Source organism: Pinus tabuliformis, chromosome 6, assembly GCF_031772625.1.
Source record: "Pinus tabuliformis cultivar Carrire ecotype Pingquan chromosome 6, CPIR1, whole genome shotgun sequence".
Taxonomy (NCBI): Eukaryota; Viridiplantae; Streptophyta; class Pinopsida; order Pinales; family Pinaceae; genus Pinus; species Pinus tabuliformis.
The window spans coordinates 797482330-797505256 of record NC_142292.1 but is presented as its reverse complement, the minus strand read 5'-3'; the positions used below and the strand labels follow the sequence as shown (position 1 = coordinate 797505256).

The 22927-nt window shown below is 36.6% G+C and overlaps 1 protein-coding gene across 1 annotated transcript; it reads right to left on the bottom strand.

Annotated features, from left to right (window-relative positions):
* Window positions 1–2091: 2091 nt before the first annotated feature.
* On the bottom strand, window positions 2092–4371 carry LOC149261212 (uncharacterized). The gene is made up of 2 exons (XM_089368134.1): window positions 3083–4371; window positions 2092–2800 (listed from the first exon to the last, which is right to left on the bottom strand). Exons 1-2 carry the CDS (start codon window positions 4369–4371, stop codon window positions 2092–2094), a joined length of 1998 nt encoding a protein of 665 aa, XP_089224260.1.
* Between the last annotated feature and the right edge of the window lie 18556 nt (window positions 4372–22927).

Below are 22927 nucleotides of genomic sequence, written 5' to 3'. Positions count from 1 at the left end.
TAACATGATCCACTACTTCATTTTCTATGAGTAGCAAATCAATCCTCTTCTTACATGCAAGAAAGTTTGTAGACCCAACCAACTTGTTGCTCTCCTTACAAAAATACATTTCGATAGATTCATATGTTAACATAAAAATAGTTACTTGAGAAGATACTCCTTGATGTCACTATCTTCAATCTATTGCCTTCTCATATTTGATGATGATATGGTTTTTAGAAGATTTCTTCTTGGATAAGATTTCTTCCTTCAAAAGTGATTCTTGAATCCTAAGAGAGGGAGATCACCTTGAATCCTTTGAAATTGCCAACAACTCCTTTCTTCTTTCTTCCCTTGGATGAGTAGACTTCAGGATGCTTTGATTTCTATATTTCTTAAATCTAAGTAGAGTTAGGGTCTTTTAAGGTCTCCTTCCATGTGATGATAATTTGAACGAGGATCCCAAGAATGCTTTAAATGTGGAATTATTATTTGATCAATCTAGGGTTTTTGACACTTCCTTCAAAATGATGAAAAATACATTGGATATGAGAGAATATTCTTGACTCCTTGATGCCCTTGATATCCTTCTAGAACTATGGTCCTTGAGTGATTGAGTGTTCCTTATTGAGTTTCCCTTCCTTGACTTGTAATCTTAGCTCTGGTACCATGTTGAGAAATATTCTAAGGCAGAGAAATGAGGATATTTCTCTAGCAATGATAACTACTTGTGAATACTTTTTACCTTTCTTAATTAAGTTCTTCTTTTCTTGATTATTATTATGTGTTATTCTTCATCAAATAGCTATCAAATCATAAAGGATAATGAGACAAAGGACACACGATATAGGCTATCAACCAAGGACAAAACCTCACCAATCTTGAGAGGAAAACCCACCGAATTATTCTTCTTATAGCATCTTCAGTTGATGAATTCCAAGACCAATATCCTTGACTAGAAACCCCTCCAAGACCAAGTCAACTCTAGCTTGAAGATGTTGAAACTTCTCATTCTTTCTTCACCCTTGATCCTACAAATGAAGTCTGAAGTTCTCGACCTCTATCTCTGCAATTTTCGGTTACCTATAGATGACTGCAATTTTCCATGTGTGATCGAACTAGGACTACTTAAGCCTTCCTTCTCCTTCACTTGACTAGGGTTGGTTTCTTTGAGACTTTGATCTTCAATTTAGCTTTCCTTCTTGCCTTGTTTCAACTCTCTTGAGATGGTTGTGATTTGGACTTGCAACAGGTAGGAATCCCTAGTTTCCCTTGCACGTGTGAACATAATTACCCAAAACAAACCTGAAATACCTTCTCTCTTCCTTTAACCTTGATCTTTTCTACTTTTCTTGGATGTGAGGACTCTTCTTTGTCCTTATTATTGAACTTCTTGTGTGTGAGTTCTTATTTCTTGAATGAGGCTGAGTTCCCTATATGTAGGCTTCATCCCCATGCTTGTAGGCTGACTTGACTTGATCCTAGATTGACATGTCATCTTGGCGTAGGCTTATTGCTTCATTTGAAGGCTGACTTGCTGGGAGTGCTTGGAATTGGTCTTAGAGGGTATTTTGACTCTTACAATGACTTAAATAAATATGTAACTTTTTTTTTTCCACAGAAAAAAGCGAACCCTCTATTAAGTAAATAGATGATTACAAAGCATATGCATAGCATTACAGAAAGACTCGTGCTTTGTCTTGAAGGAGGAAAAAGCAAAGAGTCACAGCTGATTAATAGTCAAGAAACCAGCACGAAGCCCCTTCGCCCGGATGGCAAAGAGCCAGCACGACAAACCCGAATGGGTGTCAGGAAGAAGACTGCGATTTTGAAGTCGTTCGCCGATAGGTCGCCAGAGGCTGAGCAAACGCCCCGACCAGCAAAAGCACACCGCCCAGAGATGAGAAATCTGAGGGTCAACAAAGTAAGCAGCGGCCAAAAAGGGGTCCTGCGTAGACACGAAAAGGAGCCCAGGACAGGTCGAAACGAGCCTCCTTTTTCAAGGAGAACAGCCCGAATGACCTGAGAATAAACAGCGGACAGAAGAAAGAAAAACTATTGAAACAGAAAACGGAATATACAGACACATGACAGAAATCTGGGAAAAGAGAGCTAATCGAAGATGGGCTGTTCGAGAGGACGAACCACCCCATTCTCCTCCTCTAGAACCATCCACGACCCCAGGTCTTGATCCACACCTTCTTTGGAGAGGCGATCGGCTTCAGTATTTCTTTCCCTGAAGATGTGGCTAAGGGAGATCTCTGAGAAAAAGTTTTTCAGTCGAGAAGCTTCTCTGAGCAGGGGAGACAAGATGAGATTCCTGCAAGATTGCGTTCCATTGAACCATCTCACTATATTCAGAGAGTCCCCAAAAATCTGAACTTCTTGCACATTCCTCAGGAGAAGCCAGCAAAGAAGAAGGTGGAGAGCTTTCAACTCAGCAAAATTATTGGAGCCTTGGCCAAGGCCGACCGAAGCCTTAACAGTCTTGTCCTTTGAAAAGTGAATTATTAAGCCAGCCCCACATCTACCATTAATGTCTGAGGCCCCGTCATAGTAAGCCCACGGGATTGAATATCTTATCGTTTCTTGCCTGACCAACCTGGAAGAAGGAGTAGCCTGCGGGACGGGGATGCTATCGTAGATAGCAGCACCTTCTACTGCCAATCTTTCAATCGGGAATGAGGAGTCCTTGAATATGACCTGATTCCTGGCAAGCCACGTTCCCCAGGTTATGAGGAGCGGAATGGATCTTTCTCTGTCGTTAGAGGCATCTTTCCACCACTTCTGCCAAGCTTCCAGAATCCCCTGCCCTTCCCACCTATAAGGAATTTTAAGTAACCTTAATGTTTCGGTCCACAGACTAGAGTTGAAGGGGCAGAAAAGGAACAGGTGATGAATTGATTCGATGCTATTCTTGCAGAGAGGACACCAACCAGGAATGATCCTACCTCGTCTTTGGAGGAAGTCCCAAGAAGGGACTTTCTGAAGTAGGACACACCAAAAGAAGAGTCTAGTTTTTGGAGGAACCTTTAATTTCCAAAGAGGCTTAATCCACCATGCCGGATTTTCGCACCCTTTTTGGTCCATCAACCATTTGTACCCCATCTTTTGAGAGTAGAGGCCATTCTCAGCGAAGACCCACCGAAGTTCGTCTGGAGCATCTGAGATTCTGACAGAAGAGTTGAGAAGGTCATTCTTATACGCATCCCATTCCTCCAGCCATTCTTCATCCAATTGTAAATCTATTCCTTGCATCCACCCTTGTCTCCATATGGAGGTAGTCCGGGGATCGGCCACCTGATTTAAAGTGTAACGTCCCTGTTCTTTTAAAACAGCAACCAACCCCTGAGAGAGAGAGAAGCAGTCTGAACACCCAATCCAGGGGTCTCTACCCAATCTTATTTGAGTGCCATCTCCCATGCTCCAAACCAAACCCTTCTCAATAATATTGACCGAGGCTACCACAGCTTTCCATACCACTGAGGAGTGTTTGCAGGTCTTAATTGGCAATCTGATCCAATCTATAGTTGATTGAGGGTCAATGTACTTTCTTTTTGAAATAGAAGTCCACAGATTGTCAAAGGAGATAAGCCTCCATGCGAGTTTTGCAGCTAAGGATTGGGAAAAACAATGAAGATTTTTTATCCCCCAACCTCCCCACTCTATGGGACGAGCCACTTTATCCCAGGCGATCCACGGGGTGACCTTCTCAGTCTTGGATCCCGCCCACAGAAACCTGCTGCAGAGTTTGTCGATTGAGGAGAGGATTCCTTTGGGAACCCACGTCAGGCTAGCCCAATAAACTGGAACTGCCATAAGCACAGTTTTTATTAACACAAGCCTTCCAGCCCTGGAGAGCCATCTGAAACTCCAGTGTTTCAGCTTGGATTCGATTCTTGCAAGGATCCAGTTCCAATCTTTGTTCCGGTAGTTATCAGGTTTGAGAAGAAATCCCAGGTATTTGAAGGTATCCTCCAGAGCTTTGACATCGAAGTTTAGGACCATCTTCAGACTGCGCAACATTTCCCTCAACAAACCTGTGCACGTGAGAGAGGATTTTTTTTCGTTAATGCAATGACCAGTAGCCTTCAGGAAAAGGTCGATGATCCTTTTGAGCGTCTTGCAATCCTCTAGGCTGCCATTACTGAAAAGAATTATGTCGTCAACGAATAGAAGGTGGGTAACCCAGAAATTTTCAGCAGCTTCGATGCCTTTGAGAGATCCTTGTCTTTTTGCATTGTGAATCATAAGGTTGATTCCCTCTACTGCCAGTAGAAACAGAAAGGGGGAGAGCGGGCAGCCTTGACGCAGACCGCGTTCCGGGCTAAAGAAATTGGAGGCTGCTCCATTAATCAGAACAGCTATGGAGGAGGTAGAAATACAGCTCATTATCCATTTCACAAAGTCATACCTAAAGCCCAAGTGCATTAGAAGAAGCCTAAGGTACAACCAGCTAATTCTTTCGAAGGCCTTTTACAGATCGATCTTCACTACTACTCCTCTTTTTTTCCCAATTTTGAGGCTATGAAGAGTTTCTTGAGCAACACCAACCACTTCATGGATTTGTCTGCCATCAAGGAATCCAAATTGTTCAGGAGAAATATTTCTGGAGGGGAAGGGTTTCAATCTGGAGGCAATAACTTTTGCTGTGATTTTGTAAACACAGGTGCACAGGGATATGGGCCTGGAATCTTCAAAAGAGCCCGAGAGGTCGTTTTTGGGAATAAGAGCAAGAAAAGTGGAGTTGAAAGGATGGAGAATTGTCCCTATGCACCTTGATTCTTCCACAACTGCCACTAGCTCATCACCGATGAATTCAAAAAAATGATGGAAGAATTCGACAGTCCAACCGTCCGGGCCTGGGCTTTTGTCCTTCTGCATAGATTTGAGAATATCCTCAACCTCCTCCTTAGAAACAGGTGCCATGATAGATTCGTTTCCTTCCTCCTCTATGAACCTAGGAAAGAACTGGGCAACTCTTATAACTTCAGCAATAGAGGCTTCCTCTGGCGCTTTGAAGAGGGTCTTGAAGTGATTGATCCCTAGGGAGGCTAACTCTTCAAAAGATTGAGCCATATCTCCATTGGTTTTCTTCATTTCCCAGATAGTATTTGAATTTTTTCTTCCTTTGGCGTAGTTCTGGAAAAACTTGGTGTTGTCGTCCCCCGCCTGTAACCAGATCGCTCTACTTTTTAACCTCCAGCTCTCCTCCTTGCTCTGGAGGATTTTCTTCCTTTCCATCTCCAGATCAAAGATTCTAGCCCGAGACTCTTCTGTTCTATAACCAATACCGCCTGGGTCTTCTAGAATGGCAATCTCCGAGTTGACATTTTCCAGAGTTTTTTTATCATTCAGGGATTTCTGAAGGGCCCATTGCTTAGCAGCCGCCTTCATCCTTGTTAAATTTTCTACGAAAGCCTTGCTGCAACTCTCGCCTTCACTGAGATTAGCTTTCTTCCAAGTGTTGTGGAAAAGGCTAGAGAAGGAACCATCCGAAAGCCAAGAGGCATTAAATTTGAAGGGAATGCATGGTTTAGAAAAGGAACCCCTCACTTCGAGAAAGACAGGGAAATGGTCTGAAAGACCACCTTCCCCAACCCAATGTCTAAATGCCTGAAGCTTATCGGCCAGCTGATCACCAAGAAGGAATCTGTCAAGCTTCTTCCCAACCCAATCATCGCCAATTCTTCGATTCCTCCACGACGGGCGCATCTTGAGCGGAGTAACATCCAACAGAGGAGAGGAGGCTAGTTTATTTAGAAAGAAGTCGGAAAGGGGGTTTTCTCTTGCTCTGACCCCCCAAGATTCTGTCAACCCCAGAGAAAAATTAAGGTCTCTGCCCATAATAAGATTTGGGTGCGCCAGGAACGATTTAGCAAAGAAAGGGTTCCAGAACCTTTCCCGTTCCGAAATAGGACCATAAACATTTATAATGAGAAAGGGGATGCAAAGATCGATGGAGTAAAGTTCCACAGCCAGAACATTTTCCCATCCCCAAGATGAGGTCTCTCGAAGAATCTTCAGGTTGAAACCCAAAGCCACCCCTCCCGAATGACCATTGGCGTCGATGACATGAAAGCTCTAGCCCGGAAGGAGCTTAACAAGGCAACTTGTGACTTCTTCTCCCTTCCCCAGAGTCTCCTGGAGTAAAATAATATCAGGTTTATTGGACCTGACCATTTCCTTCAGAGCTAGCTTTTTGGGTAGGCTAGCTACACCCTTGCAATTGTAAGATAGAATGATCATCGAAAACACGCAGAGGGTGTCCGATTTGCTCTAAGCACCCCTGGAAGAGACATCTGCTTCCCGTCAGCAATGTCAATGATAGCCTTCAACTGTGCCTTTGACATATTAGATTTCCTTCCTCTTTTCTTCCTCTGACCTGTTGACTCCATGTCTAAATCCAATCCGCTCACAGCAAGCCCTTTTCCCTTTCTGTTAGCTAGAGGCCTAAGATTATAAGGGGGGTCAGGACTCCGGTCAGAAGGAGGGGAAGAATAGGCGTCGACTAAGGGAAGAGAGGTCAGCGTTGGTGAAGACGGAATGGTCATAATAACACTATCTATGGAGGCTTGACCCTTCCTCATATCCGACATTTCATTCAAGAGTTGTCTAAGAGAACCAGACTCTTCATAGCAAGACAGAGATAGAGAGGCTTGACCCTTCCTCAGATCCGGCATTACATTCAAAAGTTGTCTAAGAGAACCAGACTCTTCATAGCGAGACAGAGATAGAGCATTAGAGAAATACAAGGATGAGGGAGGGGACAGAAAACTCGCCTGAGCCTCCCCTGCCTTTTCAGACAGAGATGAGGATCCCAAGGAAACCATCGGATTTGAAATGAATTCGTTTGCTGCAGTCCCCGATTGATCCTGATAATCAGCCAACCCCTGCTCCAGGGCCGAAACCTGAGCGGATACCATGGAGTCGCTTTCCTTGATCAGAGCCTCTGGTTCGAACATGTTCGCCTTTTGGCTTGCCTTCTGGATGTTTCTTCTTCTCCTTTGTCCTCGATTTCGACAGTGTCCAAGAGGACATTCCCGGGCCAGATGTCCGAATTGATGACATCGATGGCATCTAAAAGGGAGGTTTTCATAGTCCAGGGTCTGAGTAAACTCAAGATCACGGTATTTCAGGATCATAGCGTCCGCCAGTCCCTCTCTGGGGTTTATGCTTACCGGTATGCGAGCGACTCCCCAGTCGTGAGATTGAAGATATGTGCTATCAATGGCGAGAAACTTGCCCAGAGTATTACCCATGGAGGTGAAGGCCGATTTAGTCCAGAATTGCATGGGGAGACCCGGAAGTTTGACCCAGACTAGGGACTCCACCTCTTTTTCTTTTTGGGCATCAAACAGGGGTGTCCTTGTCTAGAATTCTTTTTAGCAGGATCTGCTGCTGTTTCTGCCCCATATAAATCAGCTCTTTTATCGTCATTGACTCTAAAGTCTACTTCCGCCTCTACAGCCGACCTTTTTATCCCAGCCCCTGAGGTAATAGTCAAACTTCGCGCTCGTACCTCTTTTCCGGAACCTTTCGGCTCCCCTTCTTCCTCTTCATTGGTCGAAGGCTTTGTCAAGGTGGAAGTCAGTCCTCCCAAAAAAGGTTTTGCAACTGAGGCCCGATCCTCATCTCTTGTCTTCATGCTCCCTTCTCCCACTGCTTTGTCAGGAGCCCGGGGGTACACTACCAGATTCGGAAAGAAGATTTTCAGGTTTTCCTTTGAGACATCCTGACCCCAGCAGGCAAGTAGGTCTTCTGGCTCTGGGTCGATGTCGACGGTCTCACATTCAAAAGACAGCTCCCGATGGGCATTAGGACCCGGGTCCACCATCTGTTGGTCTAAACAGGTTTCTGACTTGTCAGCCTCCAGTCTTCATACCCATTTCCTTACTTGCTTCTACCCTAGCTCGCAGCCTCCTAGCGCGTTTTGCGTTCTTCCTCCCAACAGCGCTTGCACTGTCATTCAACACCGCTTTTCTCTGCCTCCATACGCGCACAGTGCTTAGTCTTTACATTGCTGATCTACTGCCAAACGAGGCTCCTGCCTTCGGCCTCCAGGTTCGCATCTTTCTTCTCCTGCCGCTAGGGTTTTATGACTCTAAATCCTATGACTGTGAACATAATTATTAATTGACCATCAAATAAATATGTAACATGCCTAAGAAGGGTATATTATACATGAAAAAGACTCAATTGAATTCATGTCTTAAAGAACAATCCTAATAGCTCACAATGGGAGCTTGATTTATAAAAATATAATTCCTTGAGCATGAAACCCATGTCTCAAGCATAAAATAATTTTAGTTTTCTTCTTTACATTAATTACATAAAATCATGATTACACATGTCACTATAAAGACAAAAACCTAATTACATATTTCAACATTAATAAATTAACCACATTTACAAATGTCGTAGTCTAACTAGACTGTTTTTTTCCCTGGAAATCATGGAAATTTTGGCAAGATTTTGATAAAATATGGTAGAGATTTTTGTAAATCCAGGTTACAACTGTCAAACTTCAAGGTTTTGGGTGCCCTAGAGGTTTTTGATGGTGTTGAATCTATTTCCACCATTAAAAACATGATTCAAACACTACTAGTGCAAGATTTTTTGAAATTGTTTTGCCCAAATTCCAACCACTTCCACCATCTAGACAATTCATCTGCCTCAATAAACGCTTCCTTTACAAACAGTGAATAATAATAACTATCCAATCTACAAATTAATAATAAATATAATAGACTATTACATACAACAATTTTCAAATAATCATAATAATCCTTCCTACATTATTTTCAATAAAATTACTTAAATATTAAAATCCTCTCATTTCAAACAACGGTGATAACATTCCTGAATAATTTCATATAAATTAATTAATTATTAAAATCCACTCATCTCATTAGATCATAAAGACAGTTGCTTTCTCAAAGTGGTGGGACCCAATCAAATGGTTTGCTTCCCATTAATGGAGCACCTACACCTACTATTTTTTGGGGACTATTCTTAGTTGACAAAGTGCACCAATAAAGCACATGAGCAGCTAGTTTAATCAAAGTAGTGACATATTTTACTATCAAGTCCGTCAATCTGCAGAATCATAGAAGGTATCATATAGTTTAATCTTTTGATAAAAACACTAAAGGAAAAGAACTCATTATCAATTCCATCATGACCATAGTCATATCTATATGTATTATATTTGTTTAGTAGATATTTATCACAACAACTAATTGACTGATATTACTAATTCAAAGAAGCATGATATAAATTATTTTAATGGGTTTAGGTTTATGGTATATATATTATTTTATTTTATTGAAAATGATGTTAAAATAAATAAATTAAAGAAAAGTTTAATAGATTTTGTCAAAATATAATATAATATAAAATTATATATATAAATAAAGATATTATTTTTAAAAAATTAATTTCACTAAATTATTAATAATTATCTAATTTAATTATATTTATTAAGATTAATAAAACCACATATTTTTAAAAATTTGATATCTAAATTTAAGAAAGCTATACAGTACGATGTGATGTGCTAAGGTGGGTTTATAAAAACAAAATATTTCTAAGAGCTTGCCCATGGCAGTTTTTAAGAGTACATTTCATTGTAAAATAATGTGAGAAGAGTAAGCGGTATTTTTGAAAGAATTTTTAATAAAATATTTTAAAAGCTTTCATGGTTAGATTATAGGTTTACATTTATTTTCATAAGAATTTTTAATAAAATATTTTAAAAGCTTTTATGGTTAGATTATAGGTTTATATTTATTTTCATGGGATGGTGAGGTGATGTTCAAAGTTACAAGGTAAGATGATTTAAAATATATATTTTTTAAGTAATGGACCTGGATAAAATTTTATTATAAATTATATATTGTATTTATAATTTTGTTAAATTCAATTTGAAATGACAAAATCATCTCAGATTTACACCTAGTCTCAACCATTGATGCACATCCACATGAGAACAAGAATTAATATGTCATTTATTAGGATTTGAATTATGATATGAGTTATATTAGGTTCCCACTTCCATTGATTTGAAAAAAAAATTATTGACAATACATATTGATATTTTTATGGAATTCATGAGAAAATAAAACAAGGAATAATGGTATCACTAAAATTTCTAGTAAATGGAGGGAATGAATGTGAATAAATTTGTTAGTGGTTTCACTTATTAGCTCAAAGTCAACTCCATCATATGGATTGAATTTACACTCAAACAATTATGTCTTTGTATCATGAAGTTAGCCTTTAAGATAACAAACAAATATGGTGAGGGTGAGTGAGTATATTGCAATAGTTAGCATTAATATAAAAGTGAGTTGAGGACTTGGAAAAATTCATGATAACCCATTGTTTTCTTCAATAATAACAACAAGGGAATTTATGAATTAGAGGTGTCAATGCTCATGTAGCAAGCTATATGGGAGGGAAACATAATATGATTTGACATCAAGTTATTTTGAATTATTTGTGGTTATATGCTTTTGTAAGTTAACATTTCAAACTGTATATCAATGGTTTATCTTCAAAGGTTTCTAAGATAAGAATGTTTCATTACCAACCACAACACCTTTGCTAGGCATTATCCTCCTCCTATGTGGGATGTGTTGTATAGATGCTTGTGTGTGAAGCAATGATTGGATACACCTACATTATAACAATTTGAAATAATTTTTTTGACTATAAACTCTCCTCTCCTCCTTGTGTGTTATCGCACATTAATTGTCAGTGTTGGTCTATGGTAGTATATATCCCAACGTCCGTGATGCTTATGACCATGAGGGGAGCCACAAGTAAGTAGTGTCACTTAATAACATAATAGTTGATTGATTATGGAGTGATTATGCTTGTTTCACTCTCCTTTCCTCCTCCATGGTATGTGTTGTTGAGTATATGTGCATGAAACAACAACTAACATGCCTATCTTGTGCTATCTTGGAATAACTTCTATGATTATAAAATTTCCTCTCCTCCTTATATGTTAGCCTATAATTGTTGTGCGCATTGGTCTTTGGTAACAAATAAGTCCAAAATACCATTATCCTTATTCTAGGTTGGGGAAACCACGAGGGATTGATGTCTCTTGCTAACATAATGGTTGATTGGCTGTGAGGCTAGTATGCTTGTTTGCTTAAACTTCCCCTCCTCCTTTCATGGACATGTTTGTGAAATAACAGTAGGATATGGCTATCTTGTGGCAACTTGGAATAACATATGTGACTCTATACACTCTTTTCCTCTTTTAGTTTATGCATGAAAACTGGTGATTTATATTAATACTTTAGTGCTAGGATTTTGTAACAATATAATCCTTTATTATCATAAATAGCTACTTTTATGTAATAAGGACATTGTAACTTTTATTTTTTTATTTTTCCAAGGAAAACCTTGGTCCAAGTGGATATAAATGGGCACCCACTTACTCCACCTGGTTCACAACACCATTTCCTATTTTGGTAGTTTTCAGGTCCTAAACTTCTAGATTCATTTTAAGGCCCTAAACGATGTCTTTTGGGGAAACAGGCTGGTATTTGAAAATTGTACCCCTCGGATAGACCTTTCCAATGATCTTTCATGCACATCATATGGAGATCATAGACAAAGTTACAACCCTGGGAATTTGACCTTCCAACTTACCTCATCAGGGTCCATAAGCATTTGGTGTTTCATCTCCTAGTGTTAGGTTTTTGGATGTTTAGGGTTTTATTATTGTTTCTTCATGAAAAGAAGGCCTTGGAGCCTCATTTTATTACAGTTCAAGAAGGAGTGTAGTTGTCACATTTCTTGTTAAAGATAAGCTACCACCATTCAAGCTAGTTTTCTTTCATTCCACTGGTATAGAGTTTTCAACATTTTCCATTATTTAATTGAAGTCAAGTTTCATTTTATCTTTGTGTTTTCGGTTAGTAATATGTATTTAATTTTTTTCCCTTCATAAACTTGGATCAACCCAACACAAAATATCTTAGGCACTTCCATGAAATTGTAAATGACACCTAATGCAAAAATCCTAACATTGACTTTATGCCTAACTTGTGGGGACATCAAGAGAGGTATGCCTAAGAGGTGACTTTACGCCTAACTTGTGGGGACACAAAGAGAGGTATGCATAAGAGACAACTATGTTAGGGAACAACCTTAATATTTCTTGCATGAAGCTCATAATACTCAATTACTCAAGCTAAGCTACCAAACTACGTTATGACTTTTATTATTAGCTTAAACTTTAAATTAGACTTTTATGTCCTTTTCATTTTTGTATAAAGAAAAATTACACGTCATTTATAATTATTATTATATCAACACAATTAACTAATTTGTACATCAAATTCGTTAATTATATAGATTTACAAAGGAAACATACTATTTCACATGCAAATGTATTCAAATTTTTTTAGTGTCAGCGCTTTATTTTTAGTATTCTTAGTTTCCTATTTCAATTATTTTTATAGTTGCAGTGGAAGTTCAACTTTGAATTTAAGAACATTTCAATTTGGTATCAAAGCATAAGAGATATTTTTCTCTTTTTGCACAACCTAATCCTAGAGTTTAGAAGAGGAAAGAAAATGTGAAGGTGTGAATCCCAATATATGAGTAAAAAGAGATAGATGAAAGCCTCTCAAAGTTTGTAAAAGAAGTGAGTCGACCATTGTGAACCTTAATTGAAGGGACCATGGACTTGATATCAAATACTACAATCAACAACCATATATTTTTAACAAGGAAAGCGAGATATTAGCCCTTAGAAAAAAAATATTAACACACCTCTAAACTCATCAAATAAAGGAAACTATTACAAACCCACCTCTAACTTACAAATAAAAATATGTTAATATGATATTTTAGGCAAAGTGAATGTGTACTTTTTGGTTAATCAAGATATAAGCAAATTCCGAATGTGTAACATATTTACAACTAAATCGATAACTAAGGTGACCTTGCACCATTTAGATCGGGTGGCCAATACACATGGGGGCTTCACTGGAGGAGCAATATCATACCACATGCATTCGTATTGGGGGGTATATATTGAGGAAAAAATGACATAATATATTGAGCATATAATAGGTGGTAACGAGTTTTTATATTGGTAGGTATAAAAAGTGGAGCATGAAGTTATTGAAAAAATATAAAGGGGTATTAAAATGTTAATGAAAAAATGGATACCTATAATATCTAGTTAAAGTAGGGGTTTTTAAAATTGGGAAGGTGTATTGGGTTCATATTGGTAGGGGGTCAAATAATGCAAGTTTTATAGTTATTTTCCAATATGTAGTGAAATTAAGAGTATTGTTTAGTATTCCATGAACGCACGTGATATCTCAGAGGTTAATTGAGTGAAGCCTCAATGCCATGGGGTGAGAGGTGGGTCTCTAAAAGTCCTAAAGAGAACAATGTTTTATGGACACTTCATATTAGCAAAAGCAAATGACAATTTTTTCTAGCATAAGAATTTATTAAAATGAATCATTTACATCTCACACATTCAGGCAATTACCAATCAACAAAGTGGTGACAATTAAGGGGTATTTATTCTACTAAAGTTGCCCAAAGTTTTCACTTGGCTCTAGAAACAATAAATAACTTGTTTATGTAAATTCATTGATATGGGAAGAGTGCACATGCCTATGAGGAGATTTAGATCTTTATGGGAAGAAAATCACACTTGTTTACTAACTAAATAAGCCTTACTCATATGTATTTGTTTTTTTAATTTAAAAATATAAATTTTATTAATTATTGCAAAATTTTAATTAAATTAATAAATACCTTCTTAAACTTATTTTTAATTAAAAAAAAATATAAATTTTATTAATTATTGCGAAATTTTAATTGAATTTAATAAATACCCTCTTAAACTTAACACGTAATCTAAAAAAAAATCTTAAAAATAAAATATAAAAAGTAGCCTCTGAAATAATTCCAACCACAAAAAGAGAGAAACAGAAATAAGCCAATAACAAAGTTGACCTCAAAGTAGAGAGAATTTATAAAGGGTCCACTGAAGTTAACTTTAGCAGCACTCTTATAATGAGCAGAGTTGAATGGGTTCATGGTGTTATGTTAACCTAACATCATCTAGAAACTTAAACTTTGAATATAAATTGGATAATTGAAACATTTAACTTTTCTGACAGAAGAAAAGAGAAAGAAGAATATTAACATAATTAAAATTTTAAGATAAAAATATATAATAGTAAATTATTTAATAATTAAAATAAATATAATTTATAATATTAAAATTATTAATATATACCTATAAATTTAAAAAATATTAATAATATACCTATATAAATGTTATTATAACTTTATAATTTATTAATTAAAAAATCCAAATGCTTTCATGAAGCCTTTTGTGCCTTGACCCTATAATAAAAATAAACCTATACAATATAAGCAATGAAAAGCATAATTCTATAGGTCTATATCTCCCAATGTTGCCCTAAAGCCATCTGTACCTTGGCCATCTCATAATAATGCAACTTCATTATGGTAAGGCACGAGGATATGATTCTAAGGCAGGTAAATTTCCAAATGCCCATATTAGTAAGGTGATCGTTTTATATGTTATGCTTCATTAGTTCAGTGCCTTATGAGCACTCATTGTTTAAGTGATAGGGCGTTTCTATTGAGTTGATAAAGATAAATGAGATAGAAAATTATATTTTTATTATTGAATAAAATTGGTAGATAATTTATAGTATATAAAAAATTAAGATTTTTTGAATTAATTAATTTCCATACAGAGAGATTACAAAGGTTTGTGAAATTAGAAGTGTAATAAGTGTATATAATTGAAATGTTGGTCAGAAGTGTTAAATTATTGATTAAATTGATACATAAAATTTGATTATGTAGATTTTATGGAAAAACTAATAAATTTATTGAATTCTAAAAAGGAATTTATTGAATTCTACACAGAATTAGCTAGAGTGGAAGGGAATAACACCATCGTTATCAGTTACTTTTATAATCTTCATTGGAGGAGGATCCTACACAAGTGCATTGAGATTTGGATAGATAGATTATTCTTCCACAATTTGCTTTGTTTTTAGAATTGATTGAATTACATAGGTACTAATCATGTTATTTTTGGAAAACCTATTGATGATAGAGTAGAATGCATAACATTCAACTTCCAATTTGTTGACTTGTCTCTTAAGGCTAACCACTATAGCCAATAAATCATTGAGCTCTATAGTAGAACATTTTTAAACCTACATTTATTGCATGAGGAAGGAGAGAGGTTGTGTTCTCTTATATCTTTGATTCCTACTAATGTTGAGAGCTTGAAACTATTCATTGATGTCCATTAGAGTGCTCCAAGGTGGCCCACAAGATGAAGCAAGCAGGATGTGAGAGAAAGTGAAATAAGGCAAAGCACACAACATAGAGAAATTCCAAGGGGAAGGTTGAAGGGGACCCTCCCTGAAGTATGCATAAGAACAAAACAAAGTTTTTCAAGATACAAAACCCTAAGAGCACGATAAACCAACTCGAAGTCAAAAGGAAGAAAACCATGATCCTCTAGGTAGCTCTAATCTAGGTAACCATCGCCAAGGAAATCACAAAGAGACTTGCACGTATATATAGGGTAGGGAAAAAGAACATAGTAACAATAGACAATCCAAGAGGTAAGGATACCTAATACCTTAGAGAGAAAAATTAGGTTGCTAACACCAATCCTCCCCAACATTCGAAACTAAGAAAATTCAATTGAATTATAAATGGAGATGAGTTGAATGCACCCTTTGGCTCTAAACTAAGCATTATCATTTCCAACCATTATTCATACCACCTTGACTATGTGGAATAAGGGTGTTTGTTTCATAGTACTATCCTTGGCTTTGCATGAGTATGAAAGTGTGAGACTGTTGCATCATACTAGGGTAGAAGGCTTGTTATTCATGACCTTGTATGGGAGCCAAGTGCTCCTTGCATTCCAATTTGATACGAATAGGTGAGACAAACCTATTCATGGTATTAGTTATTGATAAAGATTATCATTAAGCCTAATGTAACCCTCTTCTTCCCTGAAGATGAAATTGACATAATAATTATCTTTTCGGTTTTTTTTTAGAGTGTGATAGAAGCTCTACTTTGGAATGCTCTACAACACTTGTCTAATCCTAGTAAAAAATGTTGCTACTCAATAATTGGCCATTTTAGTGTCTAGCATCATAGGTTGAATAACGTCGAGGAAATTCCCCATAATGATAATCTTGGAGATATGAAGAGGGGAAATGACTTGTACTCCCTGGAGGAGGACATATGTTTTAGCTAAATTGGTTGATAGAATTACAAAACTTCGAAGTTTAGGTGCACTCAGTGCTTCTTATTAGGTCTATTAGAACCTCACTTGCACCTACCACCCTTCATAAAATTTATTATTATCACATATAAAAAGTTTCAACAAAATTCATAAAATTTATTGTTTAAATATTTAAATAAAATACATTTTGAAATCAATTTTGATATAAGATTCATATTTATTAAAAACTGTTTTTCTTACACATGAAGAAATGGGTTAACCATCCAAGATTTCAAATTATCTGCTAAGAGTGAAAATCTACCTTTTATAAACTAGTAATAACTTATTTGGAATAATATGATTTTTTTTTATCATGTAAACCAAGTATATCAGACAAGTAACCAACTTAAATATGTTTCTTAATAGGTGGTCTCAATTTGCCTAGTGAGAAACCAAGTATTTTTTACCACCTACCAATTGAGTAATTTGTCCAAAATTCTAACAGTTTTAACAATTCTAACATGATTAAAATATCTACTGCCAAATTGTAAAGAAAAATACTATAAGCTAATGTTCAAAAAATCAAGATTCTAGGAAATGACAGGTGTTGGATCTTTGGCACTGGAGCCTAGAGGAGCTGAGGGAGTAGGAACACACTGAAGGTGGTACTCTATATGCACCAACCTAGAATCCATTCTTTCTAAACATGCCCGTTGACTTCTCTGGACATATTTGATGTCTTCCAAACCTGCAAAGATATTATATCATTCTTATTGTTTTTCCTTTAAGACCTTTCCTAGTAGGGTCTTCAATTGCTAATACAGAGATATGGAATTAAGATACTTCTTCCTTCTTCCCCTGGTATACCAGGGTTAAGAACCCAGTTATAAACTATTAGGAAGTACTCTAAAAAATTGACCTACAACTCAAAAATATCTTGTAAGTACTCTAAAAAATTGACCTACAACTCAAAAATATCTTGTAAGTATTTCGTCAAACACTGTGTCAACACTCAGGTAATTGTTCAAGTGAACATTACTCAGAAATATGCATTTAACTCAACAAATAAAGGTTTGATTTTTATAAACAACAACATACAATAAAAATCTGAACTTCAAATCAACGAATTATGAATAACAAATCATCAATAGAACTTATAATTTTTGAACAAATTGTCCCTGGAAAAACCTAAGAGGGAAATCAGTGCAAGAGGGAGATTTCATTATTCTTTGAGATCTTAAAAAATCATTTATAGTAGAGAAATTAAATAGAATTTAATAGCATCTTATCTCAACCAATTAGTAGCCCCTTTTCTCGAAATTCATGCCACAAAATATTCAAAAATTCGGTGCCAAACTTTTCCCAGAATTCCATATAATTGTACAACCTGCTACAAAATTAAATGCAACAACTCCTCCTTGAATTTCATTCTAAAAAAATAACTCAAATTTGCCTCAAAATGCATCCCAAGCCAACTAAAAATTCAGCCTTGATTTCTATGCATGAACAACAAACAAAATGGACTGTAATACCTACAATAAATGCATTGTATGATTTGATTTAATGTTTTTGTATGTTTCTTTCATGATGGTACCTCTTCCTCAATTTGCATGCCACTTCTTATGCTTGAAAATTAGTGCCAACTATCTTGGAATGCAGGGTTCTTGATTTCTTCAGTTTCTCCTCAAATCGAGGCCTTCTTGAAGAAAACAAGAGAACACATAGTAAACAAAACCACAAAGGTTTTTTTTTTAAAACAAAGAATAATTGTAAAAGCTACATTGTGGTGGACAATCTATCCTTCTACAAAATGTGACTTGTTACTTACAACATTTTTTAGTTACAATACCACAGGTAAATTCCATGGGTGGGTAAATACCATGGGTGAATGAATACCATGGGTAGATTTCACTTACAATAATATGGGTAATTACCATGGGTGGATAAATACAATGGGTGGATCAATACCATGGGTGGATTTCCTTACAATACTATGGGTAAATTTGTGTGTGGATGAATACCATGTGTGGATAAATACCATGGGTGAATGAATACCATGGACAGATGCCACTTACAATACCGTGGGTGGATAAATACCATGGGTGGATGTCACTTTTCATTCGGATCAATTGAATAATGAATTCTCCTTGGGCTTCATTCCACTTAAGAAGCCAAACTAGTGTGTCTCTTAACCTTCCAGATAGCCTCTAAGATTAATGGATGAGCTTTTATCTTTTCCCCCATAATCCAATGACCATGTTTTAATCTTTCATTGACTTCACTTAAATCACACTTTATCCCATAACTTTATATATCATAAAGTTAATTTATTTACCAAGTCACTTTAGGATATTCTCCCACATGATATCCCCAAGCCAATGTGGAAAACACTTATCCTAGCTAACTTTTATAGAAACTTATTTCATTATCTCACAGTCTGAGAAATTTTGTCAATCTCAAGTATCAAGGATTTCCAATTCTTGAATTTCATTACGGGTTTCTCGAGAGACAGCTAAAAGATAAGTCTCAATAACTTCATTACGGGTTTCTGGGTAGATGGCTAAAAGATAAGTCTCAAGAGCTTCTTGGGCATACATTTGGGCTCAATTTCGACCCTAGGGGCTGCGAACTCCATCTCCATGTTGAATTCTCATCGTTTGATGTTGCATGTTAACAAAGAATATTATGTACCAGAGTTCCACATGCGAATTAATAGTGGCAAGGACTAAAAGTGGATGTGAAGTAAGGGCAGAGCCGATGGCATGATAGAGGTTTGAGAGCACAGGTAAGTCAAAGAACAACTCAATATCAGGTGTAATAAACAATATACTAAGAAGCGAAAATGATTTATGTAGGATATAGCTACCAAAGTATAAAATATGTCACAATTAGACACCAACCCACTATTGTGACTAAGAAAATGATAGAAAACTACCTACAAACCCTAAAACCATGCAATGTTTCCTCCATACCAACACCAAAAGCTAGGAAAAATGCATACACACAATTTTACAAATTTAGAGAGGAGATCAAAGTTACCTAGGTTGTTGAATCCTTTGTGCGTAAAGGTTGGATGGCTAGAATGGATATATGTGTTTAAATTTATAGAGGAGCACATGAGAAGTAACAATCCGCTCATGAAGTGAAACTAACTCTCCTTACAACCTTCCAAAACCCAGTGCCTCTCAATTCCGGTGCAGAGCTCTCACCCAAGAAAATTAAGAATAGAGCCAAGTTGATAGAAACTCCCCTCAAAGTAAATCAGTGATAGACAAAGCCCAATTTCCTTGAATTATCAGTGGCCAATTACTCATAGACCTCACAATGTTCCTTCTTACCCTAAGCCATTTGTAATAGCCCCTAGTTGATTTTCGACGTAAATAAAATAGACCAAGGTCATGGGACATGTATTCCAAGCTGCATGGTGGGAAAACATTATAGTGGGAATAATTTGTGGATTAATAATGGCTATGGAAATTGGAAAAGGAACTAGAAAACGAAAAGAGGCGATAAATGGCATTTAATTATGAAAAAAAGGAAAAAAGGAGAAAAGGAAGGGGAAGGACACAAAATTGCATGCAAGGGAAATTAGAGGAAAAATGAAGGAAAATGAAAGAAAACGGAAAGGAAGAGACTAAACATCAATGATAAAAAAGCATTGATCCAGGTGAATATTTGTCGCCACCTACCTATTCTACTTGGACTCCCACCATTGTTTCTTTCAGTTTCCTCAATTGTAGCACAATTTACTATTTTTGGTAGCTTTTCAAGCCCTAACTTCTGGCATCGTTTTGAGGCCCTAAATGATGCCTTTTTTGAAAAAAGGGCAAACCTTCTCATTAAAACAATGGTTTTCAGTTGAAAGTTGTAGTCCGCGTATAGATATTTCTAACAAGGTATCATACACATCAAATAAAGATCGTATGTGAAAGTTACGACCTTGTGATGTTGATGTAGCAATTTACCCCAATAGGGCCCACAAAATTTTGGCACTTCAACTCCTATGGTTAAGGTTTTAGATGTTTAGGGTTTTCCATTGTTTCTCAATAATAAATAGGCCTTTGAGCCTCATTGGAACACAGTTTATAAGACATGTAGTCGTCACATCTTTTCTCAAAGACACACTACCATTGCTTGAGCTAGTTTATTTCCATTTTGCATGTAAACAATTTTCAGTACTTTGTTATTAATGAATTGAAGTTTTTTTTCACTGTATATACATGTTTCTGTTTATGTCTATATTTCATTCCATTCCTTCATAAATTTGGATTAGGCATCAAAGAAACAATTAACAACTTTTGTCAGTTCAATTTTGGTTCTCTCCTTCCACACTCTCATTCTCTCATCCTCTTGCATGCTTAATGTATTCTTAGAGCACTCTAGCAATCACTTGGATCTAGAAGAAGACAAGAAATAAAGTAAAGGGAAAGCAAATGAAAGCAAGGGAGTGCAAGGAATCATATGGATCAACAGATATAACATACTTAATTTGCAGGTAGCAAGTTACATGTATGATCTCCTCACTGGTTTTTAGATGCATTGTATATGAATGTGGTTCCTTGGTTATGTGCTATAGTTAGCATAGAGATATTCATAGATTGATAATAGTTTCAGTATTTCCTTGCCATTCCCTAGATAGCCATGATGTAATGGGTTTCCCATTTGGTTTTTTATTGGTTCTCAAGTTTTCTTATGGCTATGGGTTGGAATAAATTCTCTGGAGCCCTGAAACAACTTGGGTTCTTGGAGGTTGTGGGTTGAGTTACTAGTCCCTGGAGCCTATGGGTTGGGATAAATTATCTAGAGCCTTGAAATAACTTGGGTTCCCTGGAGGTTGTGGGTTGAGTTACTAGTTCCTAGAGCCCTGGACAACTTGGGTAGAGACCAATCTGGTTGATGTTAGTAATTTCGAGACCATATAGGTGAGATCACTTGTGCTTGAGGGTTGAGGTGGTTTGGCCTCTGGAAGGCTTGATTGGTTCTATTTTGGTTTAACCCTTATGATCCCACATTCATACTTTGAATATGACATGTGGGTGATTGGATTAAAGAGAGATTTGGTTCAACCCAATATATGGTCAAGTGGTACATGGAAGTCCCTGACTTGGTTGGCTTTTTCATATGTTAATATGAGACATTTTCCTATTGTGATCGATGAACACTTGTACTAGTTATTGTGGTGATATTATGGTTGATTTGTCATAACTTCTATTCTGGTTATATGCTAATTATATGCATGTGCTCTAGCTATGGCTCTTGTTCATGATTTGATAAGTCACTGGTTGGTTAATGAATGCATGGGATAACAAGTGTTGTTGTAGCTAGCTTGATAGGGCATTGAAGCTTTACGGTGCTTTCCAGATGAAGTTCAAAAGTTTATGATTAGAAATGCATTCATGACTTGTAGCTTATATGTTTACTATATGTTTGACAAAATTTCTATCAGTATTAGGCATATCTAGGTCAAGTTCTTGCATAAGACTTGATTTTTTAGCATTGTTATCATCATTGTCATGATTCCCGAAAGTTATAGGAAATTATGGAAATGATATGGAGCCTAGCCTGAGAAATTAGCATAGATCTGACAACCGCATGCACATAACAATGAATTTTGAGTCATAATCGCATGCAAGCATGTTTATGAGTGTTGTTGGAGCCTCATAATTGCACACACATTGTATCAAGGGTGTGGTTGGGGTGAAAACCCAGTGAAAAAGAGTTTCAGCTCACGAATTAATCACCTGGGTGGTTGGTAGGATCCTAAGTGATTTGTAGTCTCTGAGGGGTGTCAGTTTACTTCTAGTTTGTAGGCCTTGCCCCACTTCCATAACTGGAGCTTGGAGGTCGGGTCATATCATAGTGACACTAAGCTCATTTTTACCCTGAAGAGCTTGTAAAAGTGGGTAAATGTGGGAGGGGGCGTTACACCATTCCTCGTGAGGTTGGAAACCAAGATGTTTCCCCCTAGCTCTACATTGTAACCGGATGCACAAACCCACATTAACACCTTGCTTGTCACATCCCATGGCAATTTTCATAGAATCTGATCACATGCTTGTGCATGCATGGGGGTGGTGATGCCACCCCCTTCATTTAATGAGCTCTCTTCCACAGGGTGGTGGGCTCATCTCTCATTCCCACTATTCTCCTCGAGTAACGCCCCCATTAGGGAAAAATAATATGATTTTATTTAAATAACAATAAGAAACTAACCATAACTAATGTGAGACAACTCAATTAAATATTTTCATGTTATGAAGTACTTTATAAATTGTGAAATTCAAAATTGAAATCTCCCATAAATATTTACTGAAAAACATACAATAATAAATTAAACATATTTATAAATATTGAATAATAATATGTATTCAAACTATAAATTAATAATAATTATAATAAAATTGATTACCTTTAAAATAAATACAACCATTTTCAAATAATCATAATAATCCTTCGTACATTATTTTAAGTTAAATTGATTAATAATTAAAATCCTCTCTTTTCAAATAATCGTGATAAACCTTCATCTATTAATTTCAATGAAATTAATTAAATATTAAAATCCACTCATCTCATTAGATCACGAGGACAGTTGCATTCTTAGAGTGGTGGGACCCAAACAAATAGTTTGCTTCCCATTAATGGAGCGCCTACTGTTTTAAC